The 25,612-nt window shown below is 43.0% G+C and overlaps 1 protein-coding gene across 1 annotated transcript in view; it reads right to left on the minus strand.

Moving 5' to 3' along the window:
- The window catches only part of LOC143955188 (uncharacterized), a 49,169-nt gene that overhangs the window by 2,873 nt on the left and 20,684 nt on the right, over positions 1 to 25,612 (minus strand). Inside the window, 9 exon segments of the mRNA XM_077465279.1 lie at positions 34 to 175; positions 271 to 395; positions 512 to 635; positions 724 to 894; positions 1,099 to 1,218; positions 2,577 to 2,609; positions 15,866 to 15,870; positions 18,745 to 20,517; positions 25,430 to 25,553. Coding sequence (XP_077321405.1) covers positions 34 to 175; positions 271 to 395; positions 512 to 635; positions 724 to 894; positions 1,099 to 1,218; positions 2,577 to 2,609; positions 15,866 to 15,870; positions 18,745 to 20,517; positions 25,430 to 25,553 — 2,617 coding nt within the window.

The raw sequence follows: 25,612 nt of genomic DNA on the forward strand, positions 1-25,612 counted from the left end.
GTGATCTTCCTGGGTGGAATACAGAGGACCCACCTGGTCTGATCTCTGTAGGAGTGTCCTCCTCTGTAAATGCCTTGGTTATACCATCCTCCTCCATAGACTGCTGATCATCCCTCACATACCTCTCTTCTTCTTCTGATTTCACCTCAACTTTTATATCTATCAGATCTTCACCCTAAATCAAGAGAATGGTAGAAAATTGCATGTGTAAAATATAAGCTGACATAAAAAAAAATCTAAGCCCACACATAATCTCCAATAGTCACTTACATGTTCTAGATGCTCCATTCCACCAATTTCGTAACAGTGGGGGATGGTGTGACCTTCCTGTGTGGAATCCCGGGAATACAGAGGACGGGGACATCTCTCTGGTGGGTTCCCATTACTGGATCCATCTGTAGGAAACACACACACTGACTGAATACATTGTTTCTATGTGTTTATCAGATGATGGGGGATCTAGGTGGAGCCTCCGTACTGCTCTCTCCTTTACAATAAAGTCTCCTCTTACCCGGTGATGTGAGGGGCGGCTGATTGTCCATCATGACGTCCATGTAGAGATCCTTGTGTCCTTCTAAATACTCCCACTCCTCCATGGAGAAATAGACAGTGACATCCTGACACCTTATAGGAACCTGACACACACAATGATACAGTCACCATCCAGACACATCCCTTGTCTGTTACTGGATAATGTCCCAGAATTCCCAGAATCCTCCTCACCTCTCCTGTCAGCAGATCAATGATCTTCTTGGTGACGTCTAGAATCTTCTTGGCACTGGTTACCTCTGTTGTCAGGCAGTGAGGTGGAGGCACTGTGATGGGTGATGTCCTATGAAGACGGCTGCTGGGTGTTAATGGTTCACCAGATATTTTTCTCACAACTTTATAGTCCTGTGTAAAGAGAAAAAGTAACAAATATCACTACAGATTTCCCAGAATCCTTCTCACCTCTCTAGTCGGGTCTGTATTTCTATTAATAGAGATAAGAGTGATGTCATGTGACCTCCCGGAATCCTCCTCACCTCTCCAGTCAGGTCTGTGTTTTATTAATAGCGATAAGAGTGATGTCATGTGACCTCCCAGAATCCTCCTCACCTCTCCGATCAGCAGGTAGATGATCTCCAGGGTGAGGTCCAATATCCTTTCAGTCATGTGATTTTGGCCCATCTCCATCTTCATTGATGTGGTCATGTGATCTATACAGGACTCTCCTCTCTGTAGACAGAAAATAAACTGAGAATTATCTGGATGTACTGGGATGAATAATGTCTGCACAGAGTTCCTCCATAGTTCTGACATTGTAAATTCCCCTTTAAATAGCAACTCAAAAATCTTTCCTTTTAGGCTTGCAATGACTGGGGAAGAGTTAGAACTTTTTTCTCTCACTTTTTGTCCAGCATTTATCTAAGTCTATAAACCAGAGGCTCTGAATGGACAGTTGGATAAATGGTTCTATATATAGTATGTATCTGGTCTATAAACCAGAGGCTCTGGATGGACAGTTGGATAAATGGTTCTATATACAGTATGTATCTGGTCTATAAACCAGAGGCTCTGGATGGACAGTTGGATAAATGGTTCTATATTTAGGATGTATCTGGTCTATAAACCAGAGGCTCTGGATGGACAGTTGGATAAATGGTTCTATATTTACAATGTATCCGGTCTATAAACCAGAGGCTCTGGATGGACAGTTGGATAAATGGTTCTATATTTAGGATGTATCCGGTCTATAAACCAGAGGCTCTGGATGGACAGTTGGATAAATGGTTCTATATTTAGGATGTATCTGGTCTATAAACCAGAGGCTCTGGATGGACAGTTGGATAAATGGTTCTATATTTAGGATGTATCCGGTCTATAAACCAGAGGCTCTGGATGGACAGTTGGATAAATGGTTCTATATTTAGGATGTATCTGGTCTATAAACCAGAGGCTCTGGATGGACAGTTGGATAAATGGTTCTATATTTAGGATGTATCCGGTCTATAAACCAGAGGCTCTGGATAGACAGTTGGATAAATGGTTCTATATTTAGGATGTATCTGGTCTATAAACCATAGGCTCTGGATGGACAGTTGGATAAATGGTTCTATATTTAGGATGTATCTGGTCTATAAACCAGAGGCTCTGGATGGACAGTTGGATAAATGGTTCTATATTTAGGATGTATCCGGTCTATAAACCAGAGGCTCTGGATGGACAGTTAGATAAATGGCTCTATATTTAGGATGTATCTGGTCTAAAAACCAGAGGCTCTGGATGGACAGTAGATATGTAACCGTGTACATATTATAATAGTGTAGAAGCATCTACTGAATGTAAAGGACACCTCTGTCTAATAGAGTTGCCACCTCATCCCTTTAAAAGGGAACACATATTAATTACACGGGTTCTGAGGCTGATTAAGGTGGTAATTAAACTCACTTATCTGCATCAAATTAGCCTCAGAACCTGTGTAATTAATATGTGTTTGGGTTTAAAGGGATGAGGTGGCAACTCTAGTGTCTATGGAGGAAGAGGACGTATATGACAGGGCTTACTGGATATAAATGTAAAACAATTCTTATTACCTCCTCTGTTGCCGTTTGAAGGAATATCTCCCTCTACTTCCTGTAAACGTTCACTGTATGAACTTCCTGTCTGTAGATGACATCACTTCCTGTCTGTGGATGACATCACTTCCCATCCTTGCATTACACTGATAAGTGAGTTCACCACCTTGTGGATAAAATACAAACTACAGCCAATGTTTTTTAATGTTTTAACAGTTGACATCCACAGAAGATCTGCACTTAGTTATCTACCTGCCGAGTTCCTTCAAAAACTATGTGCAAGTCTACCTAGAAGAATTGATGGCGGTTTGAAGGCAAAGGGCGGTCACACCAAATATGGATTGGATTTGGATTTCTCTTGTGTTCATCCACTTACCAATTTTCTCGTCTAAAAAAAGAACCTATTAACACTTCTATTTCTGAAAGCATTCTTCTTTTCCACCTTTAGAACTGCCAATACATTTTGCACATTACTGCATATTTATAGTGAACAGCATTGTGTATTTTTTTTTTTTTTATTGAATTGACTACTTTTATGTGACCATTAAATATATATAGTTTTATTCATAATATATAGTAATGCATGGTATCTTTAAAAGTCACGTGGTTTATCCAGAGTTGCGTATTTCAAGCTTCAGGATGGAATTTGCTCATTAGCTGAATGGCACCAGGCCAGGGGTGGACTGACATTGGCCCCTGGGCAATGGGAGATTATGGTGCCCCCAAGCAATCCGAGATTATGGGGCCACACAGTATACACACACACAGCAGTATACAATCGCACAGTATATACATACATGTACACACAGTATACACACACATGTTTCTATTGGCTGAGAAGGTACTGGAGAGGTGGGGCAGCTATAATTTTGGGATTTTTAGACCAAAAGGAAGTCGGTAAGGGACATTTCAGAGACAGATGTAAAAAAAACCCACAGATTTTAACATACTGTCCCTGGTTTTACTGAGGCTGGCAACCCTGATGGGGCCCCCTAGTGGCTCGGGGCCCTCGGGCAGTGCCCGAGTGGCCCAATGGTCAGTCTGCCCCTGCACCAGGCCTTACATTTGGCAAATAATATGAACAGGTAAACACAGTAATGCATCCGCCTGTGACAACATTGTACATCTGGTGAGTTTAGTACAGCAGTGCTCACAGAAAATGAATGCAGCAAAAGCCCTTGTACACACGGTCGGACATTCCGACGGAAAATGTCCGATCGGACTGTGTTGTCGGATAATCCAACTGTGTGTGGGCTCCATCGGACTGTTTCCGTCGGAATATCCGACAGACAAAGTTTTAGAGCTGGGCTATAAATCTTTCCGACAACATGATCAGATCGGACTTGTCCGATTGTGTGTAGGGAATTCCGATCGGACAAAGTGCCACGCATGCTCAGATCAAATTCCCAGACCTAAGCTATTAGCTACTAGCCTGAACGTAGTCCCGTCGTAACGAAATAACGTTGTCACGTTACGTACGATCGGATTTTCCGACAAATTTGTGCGACCGTGTGTATGCAACACAAGTTTCGGACAAAATCGATGGATTTTGTCCTCGGAATGTCCGAGCGTGTGTACAAGGGCTAAGAGAATCAAATTCGGCAGAAAATGCATTTACAAAGGGATGCTAATGACCTCCGTTAACTGGGAGAAAGCACATTAAATTGACAAGAAACATCACAGTCAGAAGGCATAATTAAACAATGATAGAAAAGGAGTGAAAACTAAAATTAGATGGAAGGAAGGTAAGCAAGAAAAGGTATGCAGGTAGACGTCAGGGGCAGGGCTGTACTTACTATTGGGCTTGACTGGGCTCAAGCCCATGGGCCCCACCCACTAGATACATAGCCGAGTGTACTCGGATCAGATCTGCTCACAGTCACGCCCAGTCCCGCCCTATGACGGACATAACACAGGGACTGGGCTACTCTCAGCTCCGCTCTGGACTGCAAGAGTACCCTTAGCCGCTGAGAGGACCCTTTAGCCGTCGAGAGCCGACGAGAGGACCCGAGAGCCACCGAGATACACAGGACTCTGTATCTCGGCGGCGCCATTTTTAAACTTCAAGACTGCAATGACAAGGCTGCAAATGACACTGGGGCAAGGCTGCAAATGACAAGGCTACACTGACAAGGCTGCAATGACACTGGACAAGGCTGCAGATGGATGGGCAAGGCTGCAGATGGACACAGTGTGAGGATCAAAGTATAAGAAACCAAGATGGTTGACAGTATGTTTCACTAAATGCTTATCTTGTCTGTTTCATTCTTAGTATCTTAAAGACACCTCATCCTTAAGTCCTTAGTATCTTAAAGACACCTCATCCTTAAGTCACGTACACATAAGAGGAAACCTTATCTTAAGGACCATCTGCCACATCAGCTCTAAAAGCAGAAGACGCCTAGAGAATTGCCTTTTATGGAAACTTGTTGTTGTGTTTCAACATTCCTGAAGCCTGTCTTTTGTGTATATAAGGGCTGTGTTAATAAAGAGACTCAGAGAGTTGGGTGCGACCGTCTGAGCAGATATACTGAGAACTTCTTTCCGTGTCTCTTTGCTTAGATAAGAACTCTACTAATAATTGGGAAACGGTAACATAACTTGATGAGTAGGTGACTTGCTGTAGTCACACCTAACATTTTTGGCGCCCGAACACGGACTTCGCTGAAGAAACTACAAGAGGCGAACGAACATAAGGACGGAACGAAGAGGTCGGGCACATCAGGAACCACAGACAAAACCTGCGCAGGTAAGAAAAGCTTTATTTTCTTATAAACTCTGTGCTTCTTAGATTTGTGCCCACCCGATCTGTCTGTATTGTTCTTCAGGTAAAACCAACCTCTGTAGTAAGCGAGTCTTGAATTTAATATTTTGACTTATGTTACCGTTGTAACTTGTCTGTCTCCTTGTCATCTGTCTGTTGTGACTGAGATAAGCCCTGTTTGTATGGTGTGAATTGGAACATATATCATCCCAATGAGTAACGGAATGCGCCCTTAACTCGTAAGAGTACTTTGGGGGTCCGACACTTAAGTTTGATATACGCTTTTTGATTCATGAGCCTAAAAACGGGTTGAAAGTATAAGTCCTGACTGCCTCGATAAAGCAGGAATAAGAAACGAATGCTGAGAGATTCCATGGTAATGGGAAGGGAATAAGGTCTCCACAAAGTCCAGAGATCTAGTTATATGTGTTTGGCCACCAAAAGGAATGCTTGTATATGTTGTAGCCGTCAGTCTGGTCATAATATTTGTCAGTTGGCTAGCATATAAAGTAATTCGATTTCAGAAATCTCATCTAGGAGAGGTTTTTAGTATTTTGGCACCCTAGGAGGAGAAGGCAACGAGACACTTAGTAAGTGATCCAAACGCCACCTAGGCAGGACTGTCAAAATGGGCCAGACACATGGTAAACCCCAGGAGGAATCTCAGAAATGTTATGCTGTTAAAGACATAATTACAATGTTGTATGGGAAGGACAAGGCACAGGGCACGAATAGGGTTCTCAAGAAATTTGGAATGGATGGAGAAAATGGGCTAAGTGTAGAAGGTTGGGAGAATATAAAGAGAGACAGACAGGGAGAGGTCCTGCAGAACAGATGGGTATCACAAATACAATGTTTAATTAAGGTTTCCAACAGGGCTAAAGAGGAGGGATGGAAGTATTGTCATGAACAGGGTGGATGGGATATGAAGGTCCGACGCAAGAGTCTCCCTTCAGCTCCTGAGGATGGAGTAGAAACGGAAGGTACTCCACCTCCTTATAGCACTACCAAACCGGGTAACGAAAGACCAAAACTTTATCCTTCCTTAAAAGGAAGAGGATGGGTATGCCGAGTATGCGGTACCCAGAATACAGACTGGGCACAGGAATGTGTACATTGCGGAGCTCAAAGACCAGAGCCCGTAGCTCCAGTCCACAGTCGGACTAGGGTAATACAAGTAAATAATCCAAATGCGGGTCAAGCAGGACAGCCACCTACAGTGACTCGACAAGTCGTTCTGAGGACATGGACACCTTGGTCGGCTGACACTCTTATGGCATTAATACAGAATGCTCCTGATCCCGTAGCAAAACCTGCCGCATTCTGTAGATTCGTGACACAATTACTAGACACACATGAAGCAGCTTGGCAAGATGGGGAAGATTTATGTAGACATAAAATGACACTAACGATGTTTAATCAATTTATGAATGAAATTGCCCCACATAGACCACAAGGGGATCCAACAGCAGACCCGCCACAAATTCATCCCCGCCATATTGACTCTAGACCTTTGTTTATTAATCAGTTACAACAATTTTGCCAAATGAAACAGCAGGAAAGGGGTTCGACAGCGCCCATAAAACAGGCCCCAGGTCAGACTGTTACAGAATTTTTTTCATGCATGCGATTTTGCTGCGATTTGCATTTTCTTTTAGCACACGGCTTGCTGCAGGGGCGCATTGCATGTTTTTCTGCAGCCTCTCCATTAAAGTATGTTACTGGCCGATTGATCGATTTGTGAAGGTAGTAGTCAATTGATTTCATGGCCGATTGATTGTCGATTAGTTGTTTCAGCCCTAGTATGAATCTGTCTTTTTGTGAACTGCTAACTGTGGATGGTAAGCTTTGTAATTAGACCTGTAAACATTATAAATGCTCGGAAAGAATTTCAAACTTACCAAACAGACGTTATGGGTTTAACAAGAAGTACAGGTTCTGATAGAAAACATGTTAGTAGGTGTCATATCTAGAGGTCATCTTTGACCTAATTTTGTGAGTGTGGGGGGTGTGGAGTATGCAATACTGATGTGTCCTGTGAAGTTTGTTCACAGCTGCTGACAGCCCATTCAAATGACCCCCCTTCTTTCTGACCAGGTCAGTGAGAATGTAAAGCAAACTGTATTGACATGCAAATGACCTGAGCCAAGACTTGTACTAATGAACTGAAAAGGTGCATTTACTAAATTGTGTTTGTTTAAAGGAATTTTTTGGCGGTGTGTGTGGTTTTCATTCAGAAATTACGTTGATTTTATGTTAAAAACAAGTTAAATTTCAAACATTCAGCGAATGTACATGGATTTTTCGTCAATGTTTTCTCGCCTGAGAGTTTATATGTGTGGCCAGCATGGAGCTTGGTGCAGGCCTATGCAATTTGCTTTTGATCTATTTCTGCAGTGCCTTTTTTTGCTGTGCGTTTTTGATACCCCCGGTTACTCTACAAATTAAATGTTTCTGGGAATGGTGTCATATTGTAGACAATGGATACCACATGCCAGTTCTCTGATGCAGCCATTATATGATTGCTTGAAAATAGTACCCTATGTACTCACAGAAGCAGGTCATAAATCTTTTAGCACCTTAAAAAAGTTACTAATTTCGGCACCTGCGATCGGGATTCCTGACTATACCAAAACATTTCATTTGTACATTGCTGAAATCACGGGACACGCAACAGGGGTGTTGACACAACAACACATCAAACAAAGGCCGGTAGCATACTTCTCAGCGGCTCTCGATCCTGTCTCTAGAGGATCACCGTCCTGTGTACGAGCAGTCGCAGCAGTGTCAATTATCATTGACAAATCCTCAGAAATTGTCTTAGACAATCCTGTAGTGGTACATACCACACATGACATACACGCCATCTTGTCACAGGTTCAGCCAAAACACATATCAATGGCGAGGCAGCTGCGTCTGCAATGCACCTTGCTCCTACCTCCCAATGTTACCTTCCAGCGATGCACTTCTTTTAACTTAGCACAACTTTTACCCTTACAGACAGATTTGACAGGGGGGAGTAATGGTGAAGGCACAGCACAAGAAACTCAGGATTCTGACACACTTTCATTTCATGACATAACATCTGATGAACACGATTGTTTTCAACTTATGGAACAAGAGACCACGGGGTTCCCACATGTCACAGACACACCCATTGCAAATGCAGAACACACACTGTACATAGATGGTAGTAGATTTGCCGATGACAAAGGTAAATATCACACAGGTTATGCTGTGGTAACGGACACACAGGTAATTGAGGCAAAGTCACTACCAGCACACATGTCTGCACAAGAAGCGGAACTAACAGCTTTAGAAAAAGCCTTAGAACACTTAGAGGGACAAGAAGGGAACGTTTACACTGATTCTGCATACGCCTACGGTGTGGCACATGATTATGGCCACATATGGAAAGCTAGAGGTTACCTTACAGCAGCAGGCACACCTGTTAAACATGGTGAAGTAATCAAAAGAGTCCTGAACAATCTTCAAAAAGTTAAAAGAGTAGCCATTATGAAGATAGCGGCACACACGAGCGCAAAAACAACTGAGGCAAAAGGAAACGCATTTGCAGATTTAGCTGCAAAGAAGGCAGCTCTAGGGGAAGTAAGCCCTGAGACCTTAGCCACGGTACAGGTGAGTATGCCCGAAACCACATGGCAGCAGCTGATCGAACTACAGGAACAAGCAGGGACTACTGAGAAGGACCGTTGGGTTAAGGAGGGAGCTGCACCAGGCCTTGACAATGTATGGAGAGAGGGAGAAAAAATATGTCTACCCGCCTCTCTATACCCCGCAATGGCAGCGGCTGTCCACTTGCCCACTCATGTCAGCTCCAATTCTATGTATAGGATTGTAAGCCAAGGATGGCTAGCCCCTGGATTCAGTAGTACTGCAAGGAACTACTGTGCTGCATGCCAAATCTGTCTGTTAAATAACCCAGGACAGAGAGTGAAAACCCCACGTAAACATCAGGTCCGGGCCCAATATCCCTTTCAGAGACTGCAAATTGACTACATACAAATGCCTAAGAGCGGCCCCTTTGAATTTGTTCTCGTGTGCATCTGCCTATTTTCAGGCTGGCCAGAAAGTTATCCTGTGAAATCAGCTACGGCAAAAGCCACCGCCAAGAAACTGATTACTGAGCTGATACCTAGGTTTGGTCTCCCAGAAACAATAGAATCGGATAGGGGGACACATTTCACGGGAGAAATAATGCAAAATGTGATGGCAATGTTAGGGGTTCAACAAAGTTTTCACACCCCTTACCACCCACAGAGTTCAGGATCAGTAGAAAGAGTAAATGGGACAATAAAGCTAAAAATACAAAAAGCCATGCAAGAGTTAAATAAACCATGGCCTGAGTGTCTACCCTTAGCTTTGTTCTCTATTAGGTACACTCCAACAGGAAAAACCGGGTTATCCCCATATGAAATACTTTTTGGGAGTGCACCTAGATTAGGTTTATATTTTCCTCAAAGTATGCAATTGCAATGTGATAGTTTAACTACATATGTGATACAATTGCAACAGCGTCTAACTAAAATCCACAAGAGTGTGTATTCTTCTCTTCCAGACCCTAATTCTGTCACAGGTACTCACGACTTACAACCGGGAGACTATGTGTATGTAAAGAAACATACCAGGAAGACACTGGAACCAAGGTTCGAGGGTCCTTTCCAGGTGCTATTGACTACAGCAACCTCAGTGAAATTGGAAGGGAAACCTACCTGGATCCACGCTTCACACTGTAAAAAGGAGCCAGTCGGCAAATGACAATATGTATCTTTTTATTCTTTTTGTTTCAGTAATCCCGACCAATAGTTTGGTTACCTCACAGAATGAAATTCACAAGGATGAAGGATTTTCTAAAAAAATGTTATTACTGAAGTTTAAATATGCTTATGCTCGGAAGTCAGGATATGAGAAATGTTGGGTTTGCAGTAAATTACACCCCAGCACGGCTAAAATACCACTGATGGCAGTTCCTATAAATTATACTGATCTTGCTAACAGTAGCATTAACATAATTGGAACAAATACCAGCAAGACAGTAATGTTTAAATCAAATGGCCTCGCCTTTCCCCCTGATTGGTGTTTCAACCTAGGAAACACAACGGGAGGAAATAGAAAATGCCAAGACAGCAAGTTTAACTTGTCCATTGTCGTATTAAATGGAAGCTTCTACCCCAGTAATACCAGTACACACCAGACATTATCTGACTTCCTCACTAACATTGTGGATAATAAGGTTAGGTGGTTAGTGTCCAACCTTTCCCTCTATGGATACACCTCTCGTTATAGACGTAATATCAGTTCAAGTCCAGTAGCCTTAGGAAACAATATATACATCTGTTGTGGGGATAAGTGTTATACCTGGATACCTAGAAGGGCTCAGGGATGGTGCTACCTCGCAAGTTTGGTACCAGTAATGGGAGTAGTGGGTGATGAACGAGGTGATCACCTACTAGAAGCTAGTATGCACCCCAGATATCCCCTCAGATATCGTAGCAAAAGAGAAATATTTTTAGAGCAGGACATGGCATGGGCTTGGTTCCCGTCCTGGACAGGATGGGGTATAGACTTAATGAAGCGACTAAATAACTATACTGGAATAATTAATGATATTTTGGAGAAAAACTCTGATGACATTACTAAGTTAAATCTAGAGACCAGAGCCATCACAAAACAAATAGAATTACATGAGTTAGCGATTGAAAGTATGAGTGCAGCATTAACAGGACTCTGTGAGACCACAGAAGAATATGAATGTTGTACTTGGATACATAACACCAGCATCGAAGTACCCGATTATTATGACATCATTGCACAACACCGCACGGAAGTAAAGGATCTACAGGAGAAGGCCCGTAATATTGGCCGTGACTGGGATCCTTTTGGTGGAACTTTTAGTTTCTCAGGGTTATTTTCTTGGTTCAAGAAGGCAGCAATGATGATTATAGTAGTGCTTATATTCATATTTCTCATTTATTTGTGTTTTAAGTTGTTTATGTGTTTTTGCAAGAAAGCCAAGGTAAATGCTGTGGAAAAGATGGAACTTTTGTAAGTTGATAAGTTGGATGAGATAGGTGGATTTAGTTTCTTGACATCACCCATCTTTCAGAAAGGCCACTCTTCCTGAATTTTAGATGTTGGTACTATCCAGGGGGATGGGTGTATACCCCTCTGACAACTCGCGGTCAGGGAGAGTACTTTGGACATAGGCCGACTAGAACTTGTTCAGGTGGACCCAGGGTAAGAGGGAAGGGTGATGTCAAAGGGGGAAATTGTGAGGATCAAAGTATAAGAAACCAAGATGGTTGACAGTATGTTTCACTAAATGCTTATCTTGTCTGTTTCATTCTTAGTATCTTAAAGACACCTCATCCTTAAGTCCTTAGTATCTTAAAGACACCTCATCCTTAAGTCACGTACACATAAGAGGAAACCTTATCTTAAGGACCATCTGCCACATCAGCTCTAAAAGCAGAAGACGCCTAGAGAATTGCCTTTTATGGAAACTTGTTGTGTTTCAACATTCCTGAAGCCTGTCTTTTGTGTATATAAGAGCTGTGTTAATAAAGAGACTCAGAGAGTTGGATGCGACCGTCTGAGCAGATATACTGAGAACTTCTTTCCGTGTCTCTTTGCTTAGATAAGAACTCTACTAATAATTGGGAAACGGTAACATAACTTGATGAGTAGGTGACTTGCTGTAGTCACACCTAACAACAGATAAGGCTGCACTGATGGGCATTTAAATGTACGTTTTTTTTCCCTTAAATTTCCCTCCTAAACTTGGGGTGCGTGTTATACGCCAATAAATACGGTAATGTATAGAAGGTAGGGCCCGAAAGTGACTCAAGCCCAGGGGCCCCCACCACCCTAAGTCCTGCCCTGGTCAGGGGTATTCCGCTGGGGCCGTCACAGTTCCAATCCCTTAATTGTGGGAAACAGACAACAGGTTAACAGTGGTCCAATGGTCAATATTTATGTGTGGTTTATGAGAGAGAGCGGGGATACTCACCTAGTTGTCAGACTATCATAAGCCACTGAATATTTGAACCGGAACCAGGCTGACCATGTTTTGTGGAACTTGTCAGAGGTTGCAGGCCTTACATTTGAACCCAAGTATGACATACATATTACAACAAAAAATAAAAAAAAAAACAATATCCTTAAATTATGCCAGATACACAAAATTACTTTGGCGTGTAAGATTTTGCAGAAAAAACATTATCATATATTGTCATATATTTTAGATGTTTGCTTTGGGTGGGTTCTTTTCTATACTGTCATTGTCTGTAGATTATTAAAGAGTTTTATTCATGGAAAAAGGCTGTGTGCAGAGACAAATGTGTAGGTGTTATGGGAACCGTTCATAGTGTGAAGAGTTAGGAATGTTCTGAAGGACTGGTGGGAACCCTTATAATAGACACAGGGGATGTGCAGAGCCAGGATAAAGAGAAGTACAGCAATGGTGGGATAGGGTAACCAGACCTCCCTAATTTAAAGAGGCTGACCCCAGCTGAAATGTGTCCCAAATTTTGTCCCGTTTTAGAAAAGAGCATCAACAGTTCGGGTTGTGTGTAATGCCGCGTACACACGACCAGACTTAGGTCCGACAGACTTTCGAAGGAGTTCTGACGGAGTTCTGACAGAGTTCTGACGGACTTTCCGAATGAGCGGACTTGGCCACACACAATCACACCAAACTCCGACGGATTCGAACGTGATGACGTACGACTGGACTAGAATAAGGAAGTTCATAGCCAGTAGCCAATAGCTGCCCTAGCGTCGGTTTTTGTCCGTCGTACTAGCATACACACGAGCGGAGTTCTCGGTAGGAACTGGGTCCGGCGGAGTTCTTTCGGAAAAATTTGAAACATGTTCCATTTCTAAAGTCTGTCAGACGTTTGCGAATCAAAAGTCCGCTGCAGCCCACACACGATCGAATAGTCTGCCGGAATCATTCCGTCAGACTTTTGATGTTGAAAAGTCCGGTCGTGTGTACGGGGCATAAGTCTAACTAAAAATGAATGCTGTTCTCTCAGTGGTTCCTGGAGATGGAGAATGAAGGAAGGGGAGGGGTGCATGCATTACCACCCAGCTGCTCCCAACCACAACACTAGTCCAAGTGTCACTAAACCATTGTTAGTGTCTTCAGACCATTGCAAGCCTGCAACAGTCTTCGTGATCACCACCATGCCTTTTCTATGTTACAAGACCGGTGCAGCCATCAACAACATTCCACCACATCAGTTCAAATGTAACCAGACCAGTGCACAAAGCAACAGTGAACCTGATCATGGTCATACAAGTCCCAGTGTCACCAGACCAGTATAAACCAGTAACAGTGTTTCTGATCACCACCACACATGTCCCAGTGTCACAAGACCAGTGTAAGCCAACAACAGTGTTCCTGATCACCACCGCACCAATGGCAATATCAGAAGATTAGTGCAGCCAGCAACAACGTTCCTGATCACAGCCCCATGAGTGCAGTGTTGTGTCTACCTGCAATGAGCCTGCCTGTTTATAGACCACATTTCTGCCTGCTCCCTGGAACAATCCTTTGCCTGTTTGCTTTCCACACCTCTGCCTGCTGCCTGATCTGAACCATCTGCACATCCCACTGATTCCCCTAAAGTCCCTGAGACACTAATCCCAGCCAACCCCTGTAAAAAAACTGCAGTTCTGGAACCACAGGGACTCGTTTGCTCACCCTCTGTTCAGTGAACATAGCATTCCTGATGGCCTGGCAGCCATGGACCAGCAGGCTAGGTGTGCTTATAGATATGAGGTGATGGTTCACTAAGCTAAATTACCTCAACTCATACAGAAGCGATCATTGCAGTACACCATTTTTCATAAATTTGGTTAATTTTTGTGATAAACAAGACATAATGTTAGGAACATAACCAATACAAACACTGGCACACACATGTGGTATACTCATACTTGGCAGAAGTAGCAGAATCATTTTGTGGGGTAAAATTATAGGTGTGCCTATGCTGCATTTGAGAATAATCTTATTAAACTGAAAACTTTGTGTAAAAAAATGAATTTTTATTTTCTTTCTACATTTTCCAAACATTTGTGGCAAAAACAACGAAATCTTCAAAAGAGTCACAATGCCTCTTAAAAATATCTTGGGGTGTTTATTTTCTAAAATGTGATGATTTTGTGGGTGCTCAAATGTCCTGGTGCAACAGGGCCTCCAAAATATGATAGTCAGGAAATGTGATGCATAATTTATGTCCTTTGCAATTCTAATGCCCCGTACACACGAGAGGACTTATGTCCAACAGACTTCCAAAGGAGTTCCGCCGGAGTTCCGCCGGAGTTCCAAAGGAGTTCTGACAGACTTTTCGGCCGAACGGACTTGGCCACACACGATCACACTAAACTCCGACGGATTCGAACGTGATTACGTACGACCCGACTCGAATAAGGAAGTTCATAGCCAGTAGCCAATAGCTGCCCTAGCGTCGGTTTTAGTCCGTCGGAGTAGCATACACACGAGCAGAGTTTTCGAAGGGGACCGGGTCCGGCGGAGTTCCTTCGGGAAAATTTGAAGCATGCTTCATTTCTAAAGTCCGTCAGACTTTGGCGAATCAAAAGTCCGTTGCAGCCCACACACGATCGGATAGTCTGACGGACTCGGTCCTTCGGACTTTGGATGTTGAAAAGTCCGCTCGTGTGTACGGGGCATTAAGGTGTTGCTTGGATTTTGGGCCTCCCAAAAACCCAGGAAACTTATACAGCTGATGTTCATTCTCATGTAGCTAATGCTTGTGCACATGTTCCAGCATACAAACAAGCTTGGGCCAGTAACCAACATGCACTATCACGTTGATGCATCTGTGTGCACTAGCGCGCACCGGTGTTCACTCACACCTAATCTTGGTAATGGTGCCAAGCTGCCTATTTAAAGGAGGTCCTGATGTGTGCTAATTGCTGGATTTTCTTCAGCTTCCCTCTGACCTGTGTTTTTGCATTTGCTGAGACTTATAGTTGCTAACTCCGGTTTCTCCTGACCTTGCTCTGTGGATTAGAGATACTGACCTCAGATTGTCACTGACAACATTCTGCCTGCTTCCCTGGTACTAACCTCTGCCTGCTACCTGACTATGCTCTTCTCTGCATTACTGTGAATGACCCTGGCTCACCGTGATTATGTCTCTGTCTCTGGCAGTCACCTGTTATCTAGCTATAAACCCCTGTGCTTCTTTGAACCTTGTACCTCTGTTACCACATTCAGGGGTAATCGGAACAGAGCCACAGCGGAAGCTTTCTGGTCAGCTCAGCCTCCAAGCAAGGTATGTGACAGCCCCTCTATGCACTATGTTGCATAAAAGTCCTACACTTATGGTATGCTCATGAGAAATAGATTGTGTTTTTTTTGGGGTGTAATTTTAAGCATGTCTATGCTGTGTGGTAGGAATAGCTTATACATTGACAACTTTTTGTAAAAAAATTATATTTTCTTTATTTTACAAAAATGTTTGACAATAAATGAAATATTCAAAAGACTCACCTTGCCTCTCGAAAAATAATTTTTGGTGTTTGCGTTCCAAAAAGTGGTCAATCTGTGGGTGCTCCAAGGACACCAAAATGTGATATGTTAAGTAATCATATGCATAATTTATGCCGCTATGCTCGCTTGGATTTTGGGCCTCTGTATGCTGTTAGGCTCTGAAAAGGTCAGTTTATTGTCAGTTTCCTAGGCTCTAAAAAAGGTCTCACACATGCTGTCAGGAATCCGCCCGTTCCGTGCGATCGGCTCTCCGTACGCGCGCGCGCGTTCGTGCCGCGGGTCGTCGTGGGCACGAGCGTCTTCCGACGCGCGCGGGTGCACGTCGTTCGTATGTGCGCGCGGTACACGCACGCACGGGCGAGCGTTAGCACGATTGCCGCCAGTGGCCCTTTTTAAAGGCACAGCTGCAGGGGTTCTGTGCTGTCTCGTCTGCAGCTTGTACCCGAAGTTACCTGCTATTCTGCTTGAACCTTATCTGATACCTGACCCGGCTCCGTCTGACCTTGCTGATCTCTCCTGCTCCGACCCCGGCTTGTTTGACCCTTCTTGGACTGATTCTTGTTGCCGAACCTCTGCTTGTACCTGATTCCTCTGCTGGCTCCTGCTTGTTCCTGTGTCTGCTACTTCCTCATCCTGAGATCCAGCCATCCTGATTCCACGGTCCGTGGTCTTCTCCCAGCTGCCTTCTTGCTACAGAGAGCTCCCGCTCCAAGAGGATCCTCATCTACCTGGCATCTGCTGCTGCACCTGGCTGGACTCTCCTACCCCGCTGCGCTCCGGTCTCCCTGTTCCCATTCCAGTGAGACCAGAACCAGAGCCGTAAGAGAGGTCCCCTTCCACTAAGTCAGACTCACTATCTGAAGATCATAACACATGCGGTGTCCCCATACTCAGGAGGAGAAGCAGAATTTGTTTTGCGTGAAATTCTAACTATGCCTATACTGTATGGTAGAAATATTTTAATAATATACAACAATTATCTTGCTGAATTTTCCAAAAACATGTGGCAGAAAAATGAAACATTCATAAGAAACTCATGTTTTGTGGGGTGTTTACTCCAAAATGGGGGGATTTGTGGGTGTTTTTACTGTACTGATGCTCCATGGCCTCCAAACACAAGATAGGTAGTCAAAAATTAGATGCCTAATTTATGCCTATTGAAAGCTTTAAGGCTCTCCTTGGATTTTGGGCCCGTCTATGTGACTAGACTTCAAAAAAAATCTCCTATATGTGGTATCCCCTTGCTCAGGAGCAATAGCAGAGTGTTTATATTTTTTAGGTGGGGGGATTCTAAAAATGCTCATGCTGTTTGAAAAATATCTTGTTAACTGACAGCTGTATGTAAAAAAAATAATTTCCAAAACCACGTGGCAAAAAAGTGTTTCTAAACACTCACCATATGTCCAAATAAATATGCTGGAGGGTGTACTTTGCAAAATTGGGTCAGTTTAGGAGTGTATCAACTGTTCTGTAACGTTAGAGCCTCAAGAAATGTTAAACATAGTCAGAAAGTTAGATGCGCAATTTATGCCCCTAGAAAGACTGAAAGTGCTCCTTGGATTTTGGGCCCCTCTATGCATAAAAGCAGCAAAAAACTCACATATGTGGTATTCTCATACTGAGGAAAAGCAGAAGAATGTGTTTCGGGTGTAATTTTAAGTATGTCCATTCTGTAAGTGAGAAATAAATAGTTAAAATGACAACTTGGTGAAATAAAATCTAATTTTATTTACTTTCTTTATTTTCCCCAAATTTGTCGTGAAAAATTACAACTTCCAAAAAACTGTCTCTTACTAAATACTTTGTGGTGTACACTTTCCAAAAATAGGTCATTTGGTGGGTACTTGTACTGTCCTGTCATTTTAGGGCCTCAAAAAACGAGATAGGTCATCAGAACCTCAGGACTGATCGATTTTCAGAAATGATTATCATCGTTTTTAAAGGGAATGGAAATCCACCGCTCCAGGTCAGTCCACCAAGAGATTGCTCATTCTCCAGGCAAGTAGGGGGTCCCAGGTGCAGGCTGATTGCACAAACCAAGTAGATAAATGATGAACGAACTCTGGACAGCCGCACTCCGGATCAGATGAAAAGTAAAAGGTGCCTTTATTTCTTCAAAATAAAAAACCTCACGTCACGCAAATAACAGCAGCAAAGGGAAAAATATAGAACAAAATTACTGACGCGTTTCACGCTAAAGCTAGTGCATACTCATAGCTGAGTAAGCGCTAGCTTTAGCGTGAAATACGTTTATGTTCACTTTTGTGTGCGAGCACGAGGGGACGGGGGCACTTAAAACATTTTATTTTTTTATTGTTTCTTTTATTTTTGATTTTTTTTTTTAATCTTTCCCTTTTATTTATTTTTTATCACTTTTATTCCTTTTAAAATGAATGTAAACATCCCTTGTAATAGGAATAGGGCATGAAAGGTCCCCTCCTCTCTCCTCTGTGCTGGAAAGTCTGAGTTAAAAAAAAAATGTCAGGCTTTCCGGCAAAAATACGGCAATGTTTATATTTGCTGGCTCTGGGAAGTGACGTCATGAGGTCACTTCCAGGCTCCGAGGGTCATAGAGATGGCCAGGGAACATCTGGTCCACTGCCAGCTCTATGGTAAACCACTGCCGCCAGCAGAATCATTCTCCGACTCCCTGATCGCGTAGGCAAGCCAGGAGATGTATTAGCACAGTTTAGTTGTATGGTGCGGTCTCTGTGAGTGCGGGACCGAATCATCTCTGTATGTTCAGAGGATCGTATTACTAGAATTCAATTACAGGCGTCACAAACCAATGTGTACCCGAAAAATAATATTGTTGCCCCGCCCCCAAAATATGAATATGAAAAAAGTTGTTAGCTTGTTTGAATTTTCTGGTGTTCAACAAGTGATATTTTGTGATAAAAAACATTTCCCGCACCCTGCACATGATTAAGGACGCTCACCAGTGTGAGTTCTCTGGTGTTTAACGAAATATCTTTTTGCTATGAAAGATTTTCCGCACTCTAAACATGAGTAAGGACGCTCACCCGTGTGAATTTTCTGGTGATTGACAAAGGTTCCTTTATCATTGAAAGATTTTCCGCACTCTGAACATAAATAGGGAAGGTCACCCGTGTGAATTCTCTGGTGTTTAACAAGGTTTCCTTTATCATTGAAAGATTTTCCACACTCTGAACATAAAAAAGGACACTCCCCCGTGTGAATTCTCTGGTGTCTAACAAGTTTTCCATTATCAAAGAAAGATTTGCCGCACTCTGAACATGAAAAAGGGCGTTCATCCGTGTGAATTCTCTGGTGTATAACAAGGTCTCCTTTATAAATGAAAGATTTCCCGCACTCTGAACATGAAAAAGGAAGCTCACCCGTATGACTTCTCTGGTGTTTAACAAGGCCTCCTTTATCAATGAAAGATTTCCCGCACTCTGAACATGAATAAGGACACTCACCTGTGTGAATTCTCTGGTGTTTAACAAGGCCTCCTTTATAATTGAATGATTTTCCACACTCTGAACATGAAAAGGGACGCTCACCCGTGTGAATTCTTTGATGAATAACAAGGTCTCCTTTATAAATGAAAGATTTCCCGCACTCTGAACATGAATAAGGACGCTCACCAGTGTGAATTCTTTGGTGATTAACAAGGTTTCGTTTATCATTGAACGATTTTCCACACTCTGAACATAAATAGGGACATTCACCTGTGTGAATTCTCTGATGTATTAGAAGGTCTCCATTATAAAGGAAACATTTCCCACACTCTGAACACAAATAGGGACACTCACTCGTGTGAGTTCTTTGGTGCCTAACAAATTTTCCTTTAAGAATGAAAGATTTCCCGCACTCTGAACATGAATAGGGGCGTTTGCCTGTGTGAATTTTCTGGTGTCTTAGAAGGAGTCCATTAGAAACAAAACATTTCCCACACTCTGAACATGGATAGGGACGTTCACCTGTGTGAATTCTCTGATGTATTAGAAGGTCTCCATTATAAAGGAAACATTTCCCGCACTCTGAACACGAATAGGGACACTCACCCGTGTGAGTTCTTTGGTGTCTAATAAGTTTTCCTTTCTCAATGAAGCATTTCCCACACTCTGAACATGAGTAGGGACTCACATCTACATGGTGATATTTCTGGTGTCGAAGAAGGTTTTGTTTCTGACTAAAACATTTCCCGCACTCTGAACATGAATAGGGACGTTCACCTGTATGAATTCTCTGATGATTTAGAAGATCTCTATTATTAATGAAACATTTCCCGCACTCTGAACATGAATAGGCACGTTCACCAGTGTGAATTCTATCGTGCCTAAGAAGTGCCCATTTTTTTGCAAACAATTTCCCGCACTCTGAACATGACAATGAACTCTGTTCTGTGGGAACTCCTTCATGGCTTGAAGAAGATTCCTTGGGAATAGAAGGATCTATTGAAGTATCTGTACTGTGAGATCCTATAGTCTTGGTGTGAGATCCATCAGAAGATTCCTCAGGATTAGAGGGATCCATTGATCCCTCCAATTGGGAAGGTCTGGGATGTATATTTGGAGTAACGGGATTTCCTCCTGGAGAATATTGTACAATGTTATTATCTTCTGCTTTATAATCTGGAGATACAATGAGATGTTCCTCAGAGGTATTCCGGACATTGTGTCCACCTGTTGGGAAACAATTTACCATTAAATGTTATAACCTTCCATTCAGGAGTCATATATGTTGGTCCTTCACCAAATAGTCTATAAGAGCTCCGGCATGGATTTGGGGGCAATTAGAAGAGAAAAATATGAATACAAACCAAGCGAAAGTGTCCAGAGCTCCAAACACAAAGTGCACAGTGCTATGTCTCTTCTGTTCTCGTGTGCAAAATTTTATTCCAGAGTCTAATAAAAATGTTCTCAGTGCTCCACACCACCCGCTATCCTCCACCTTCACATCAGAGAACTCACCGGAATTCTACGACCTCTCTCTTACCAATGGGTCATTAAGCCCTTGTATCCCCCAAGGGGAAGATCATCCAGGACCACCACCTCTATACTACATCTCCCGTTATCTCATACCATACCTGCCGGTATCTTCTCACCTCAGATCCATCCCAGACTCTGACACATCAACAAAGATGGCCGCCACACCATCACCTTCTACAGCGCTCTCCACCAATCAGCACATAGAACACCGCCAACGTCAGAGATCATCTCCGAGAGCTCTGCAAAGTGATGAAAGGGGAGGAGCCACACTGCTGTCAATGATGAAGTTGAGAAGGTGGTCCTGGATGATCTTCCCCTTGGGGGATACAAGCTCTTAATAAACCATTGGTAAGTGAGGAGTACTGGAATTCCGGTGAGTTCTCCGATGTGAAGGTGGAGGATAGCGGGTGGTGTGGAGCACTGAGAACATTTTTATTAATTTCTGGATGAGAATTTTGCACAAAAAAACTGAAGAGACACAGCACTGTGCACTTTGTGTGTAGAGCACTGGACAGTTTCCTTTTGATATATTGAAGCGCTTTCATGTTGCAAATTGGGAAAGGAGATGGCCCTTCTTCCACCTAATTTCTTGAAAACATGATGTCATAATGAATATGAATGAATGCTTTAAGAGCATATTAAATAAGGGCATTAGCCAATGCATCCCAAAGGAAAATAAATTTAAAAGAGAGAACAAAAGTTCTGGATGTCTTAACTCCAACGTAAAAAATGCATATAAATGCAAAGGAGAAGGCCTTCAAAAAATACAAGGTTGAGGGATCATCATCAGCATCCAGGCTTTATAAAGAATGCAACAAGAAATGTAAGGGTGCAATTAGGGCGGCTAAGATAGAACACGAAAAAGACACATAGCGGAGGAGAGCAAAACAAATCCTAAGAAATTCTTTAACCACTTCAAAACCGGGCGCTTACACCCCCTTCCTGCCCAGGCCAATTTTTAGCTTTCAGCTCTGTCGCACTTTGAATGACAATTGCGCGGTCATGCTACACTGTACCCAAACAAATTATTTATCATTTTGTTCCCACAAATAGAGCTTTGTTTTGGTGGTATTTGATCACGGCTGCGGTTTTTATTTTTTGCACAACAAATAAAAAAAGACCAAAAATGTTGAAAAACAAAACATTTTTCTTTGTTTCTGTTATAAAATTTTGTAAATAAGAATGTTTTCTCTTTTAATGATGGCCACTGATGAGGCTGCACTGACGGACACTGATGAGGTGGCACCAATGAGGTGGCACTGATGGGCACTGATAGGCGGCACTGATAGGCGGCACTGACAGGTGGCACTGGTATGCAGCACTGATGGACATTGATAGGAGGAACTGATGGGCACTCATAGGTGGCACTGATGGGCACTGAAAGGCTGCACAGATGGGTACTTATGGGTGGCACAGATGGGCACTGATGGTTGGCACTGATGGACACTGATGGGTGGCACTGACTGGCACCATTTCTGGGCACTGATTGACATATATTGGGCACACTGTGGCATCCCTGGTGGCCATGGGGGGACATACCTGGCCATTTATGTGTTGGGGCTTCCCTGGAGGTCCAGTGTGGGCATCCGCGGCGGGTTGCTGTCAGTAGAGCCACCGATCGGCTCTCCTCTACTGGTGTCGGTCAGACGCGAGTGGGGAAAAGTCAATAAACGGCTCTTCCTGTTTATATCGTGATCAGCCGTGATTGGACACGAACATATCATTATATTGAGGAATGGAGATGGACCTTTCATATGGTGTACAGTATCTCCTCCTCATTTGTTGGGAACATGATGTTATATTGAGGAATGGAGATGGACCTTTCATATGGTGTACAGTATCTCCTCCTCATTTGTTGGGAACATGACGTTATATTGAGGAATGGAGATGGACCTTTCATATGGTGTACAGTATCTCCTCCTCATTCATAGGGAATGTGACATTATACAGTATTAAGGAATGGAGATGGACCTTTCCTATGGTGTACAGTATCTCCTCATTTGTTAGGAACATGAAATTTTATTGAGGAATGGAGATGGGCCTTTTAACTGGTCTCCTCCTTATTTGTTGGAAACATGAACTTATATTGAGGAATGGAGATGGACCTTTCATATGGTGTACAGTATCTCCTCCTCATTTGTTGGGAACATGACGTTATATTGAGGAATGGAGATGGACCTTTCATATGGTGTACAGTATCTCCTCCTCATTTGTTGGGAACATGACGTTATATTGAGGAATAGAGATGGACCTTTCATATGGTGTACAATATCTCCTCCTCATTTGTTGGGAACATGACATTATATTGAGGAACGGAGATGGACAGGGCAGGACTTAGGGTGGTGGGGGCCCCTGGGCTTGAGTCACTTTGGGGCCCTACCTTCTATACATTACTGTATTTATCAGCGTATAACACGCACTGGTGTATAACACGCACCCCAAGTTTAGGAGGGAATTTTAAGGAAAACATTTTTTAGGAGGGAAGTTTAAGAAAAAAAACCTACATTTAAATGCCCATCAATGCAGCCTTATCAGTGTCCATCTGCAGCCTTGTCAGTGTAGCCTTGTCATTTGCAGCCTTGCCCCAGTGTCATTTGCAGCCTTGTCATTGCAGTCTTGAAGTTTAAAAATGGCGCGGCTGAGATACAGAGTCCTGTGTATCTCGGCAATCTCTGGTCCTCTCGGCGGCTCTGGTGTCCTTTCGGCAGCTCTAGGGTCCTCTCGGACACATGCAGGCTGTAAACTGTCTCTTTGGATGGGAAGCCACAGGTGCCTGCTATTACCACTAGCAACAGACGAAAAACAAGCTCTGGACTGCCGCACTCTTCAGAAGACCACTTTCTTTTATTGGAAAATCACATCACAGCTCAAACACAGCGAACAAAGAAAAATTGCTGACGCTTCGCACTAGCTGTAGTGCTTAATCATAGCACAGCTAGTGCGAGACGTCAGCAATTTTTCCTTGTTCACTGTGTTTGAGCTATGATGTGATTTCCCAATAAAAGAAAGTGGTCTTCTGAAGAGTGCGGCAGTCCAGAGCTTGTTTTTCGTCTGTTGCTAGTGGTGGTATGATTATGTCGGATTTTAGGTGCTGAAAGCGGTACAATTACTTTGCATGGAAATCTGTCCAAACCAGAGTCTAGCAGACATCCCGGGTATGATAAAGTTTGAAAAACAAAATCATAAATTAAATATAATAAATAACTATAAATAATTATACCAAATAATAATATAATAATAATAAAAATTGTTCAATAATGTAATCAAATCAAAAACACAGAAATTTGCTCAGTTGCAGAATTGCCACTGTCATTACTTTTCAGTATTTGATGACGGATCTCCCCACAAATCACTATCGCTCAATTCTGCGAGTGATTCTAATTTATTATCGCTGTTTTCTAGCTAGTCTAAAACCACTTTTGATATAAAGGGACAGTTTTGGTTGCTATGGACAATCTCCAGTTTCCAGGCAGAAAGAACAGTTTTTATAATATAAAACTCCATGCAGGGCACTGGGCAGACCACTAGAGACAAAAGGGATGTGAAATAATTACATACAGCAATGTAATCTGTAAGATTACATTATACTGTATGTATACTGTGTGTTTCACTTATTGAATTTGGTGGCGTTCTCCGTCCCCGTGCGTCGCAATGCTCGCAGGGAACGGAGCTCGGCTCCGTGAAAGATTGAGCGGAGGACGAGCCGCTCACACGGTGGGGGGACATCGCTGGATCCAGGAGACAAGGTAAGTATACACATCCTGTATCCAGCGATGCGATCCCGAGTCTGGCTCGGGGTTACCGCTTTTGGTTCTGAATTTTCACCCCGAGCCAGACTCGGGAATACCGTCGGGGGGTTAAACTACCTGGATCATATCTTCTATGCCTTTGGCTTGTCAACATATCCGTATAGTCTCTGCTGTGTTTTCCTGTTAAAGACTTTTGCCTGTCTGACTTCCCTTCTGGTTCCTGATCCTGTTTTTTGCCTCTACTACGCTGATCTCTGGATTGCTGTTTCACTGGCTTGTTCTGACTGCCTGCTCTGAATACTGAACCCTGACTATGCTTTGACTATGTTTGCTCTGTTTGTACCATTTTAACATTTTATTAAAAAGTGTGATTTTTAATGCACTTCTGTCTCTGTCTTTGTTAGGCACAATACACATGATACATTGGGTGGTGGGGTGGGCACATCGATGATGTTCTTGCTGTCAACAGTTAGGGTTTCTCAGTATTTCCTTTACAGAAGGATGTGATGATCTCTATTTTGTACATGAGCAGCAAACTTTGTGTGTAATTAAAATATAAAAAAACTCTCTGTATATGGAAGAGGTGCCTTGCTTTTAGAGCTGTGCGGATGAGGGATAGTCTTGTTCTAGATGACTATACCCATAAATATAAATTAGGGATGGTGTGATCTTCCTGTGTGGAATCCCGGGAATACAGAGGACGGGGACATCTCTCTGGTGGGTTCCCATTACTGGATCCATCTGTAGGAAACACACACACTGACTGAATACATTGTTTCTATGTGTTTATCAGATGATGGGGGATCTAGGTGGAGCCTCCGTACTGCTCTCTCCTTTACAATAAAGTCTCCTCTTACCCGGTGATGTGAGGGGCGGCTGATTCTCCATCATGACGTCCTTGTAGAGATCCTCGTGTCCTTCTAAATACTCCCACTCCTCCATGGAGAAATAGACAGTGACATCCTGACACCTTATAGGAACCTGACACACACAATGATACAGTCACCATCCAGACACATCCCTTGTCTGTTACTGGATAA

The sequence above is a fragment of the Lithobates pipiens genome, unplaced genomic scaffold, assembly GCF_037356315.1.
Source record: "Lithobates pipiens isolate NorthernLeopardFrog02 unplaced genomic scaffold, aLitPip1_a1.2 Scaffold_35, whole genome shotgun sequence".
Classification (NCBI taxonomy): domain Eukaryota; kingdom Metazoa; phylum Chordata; class Amphibia; order Anura; family Ranidae; genus Lithobates; species Lithobates pipiens.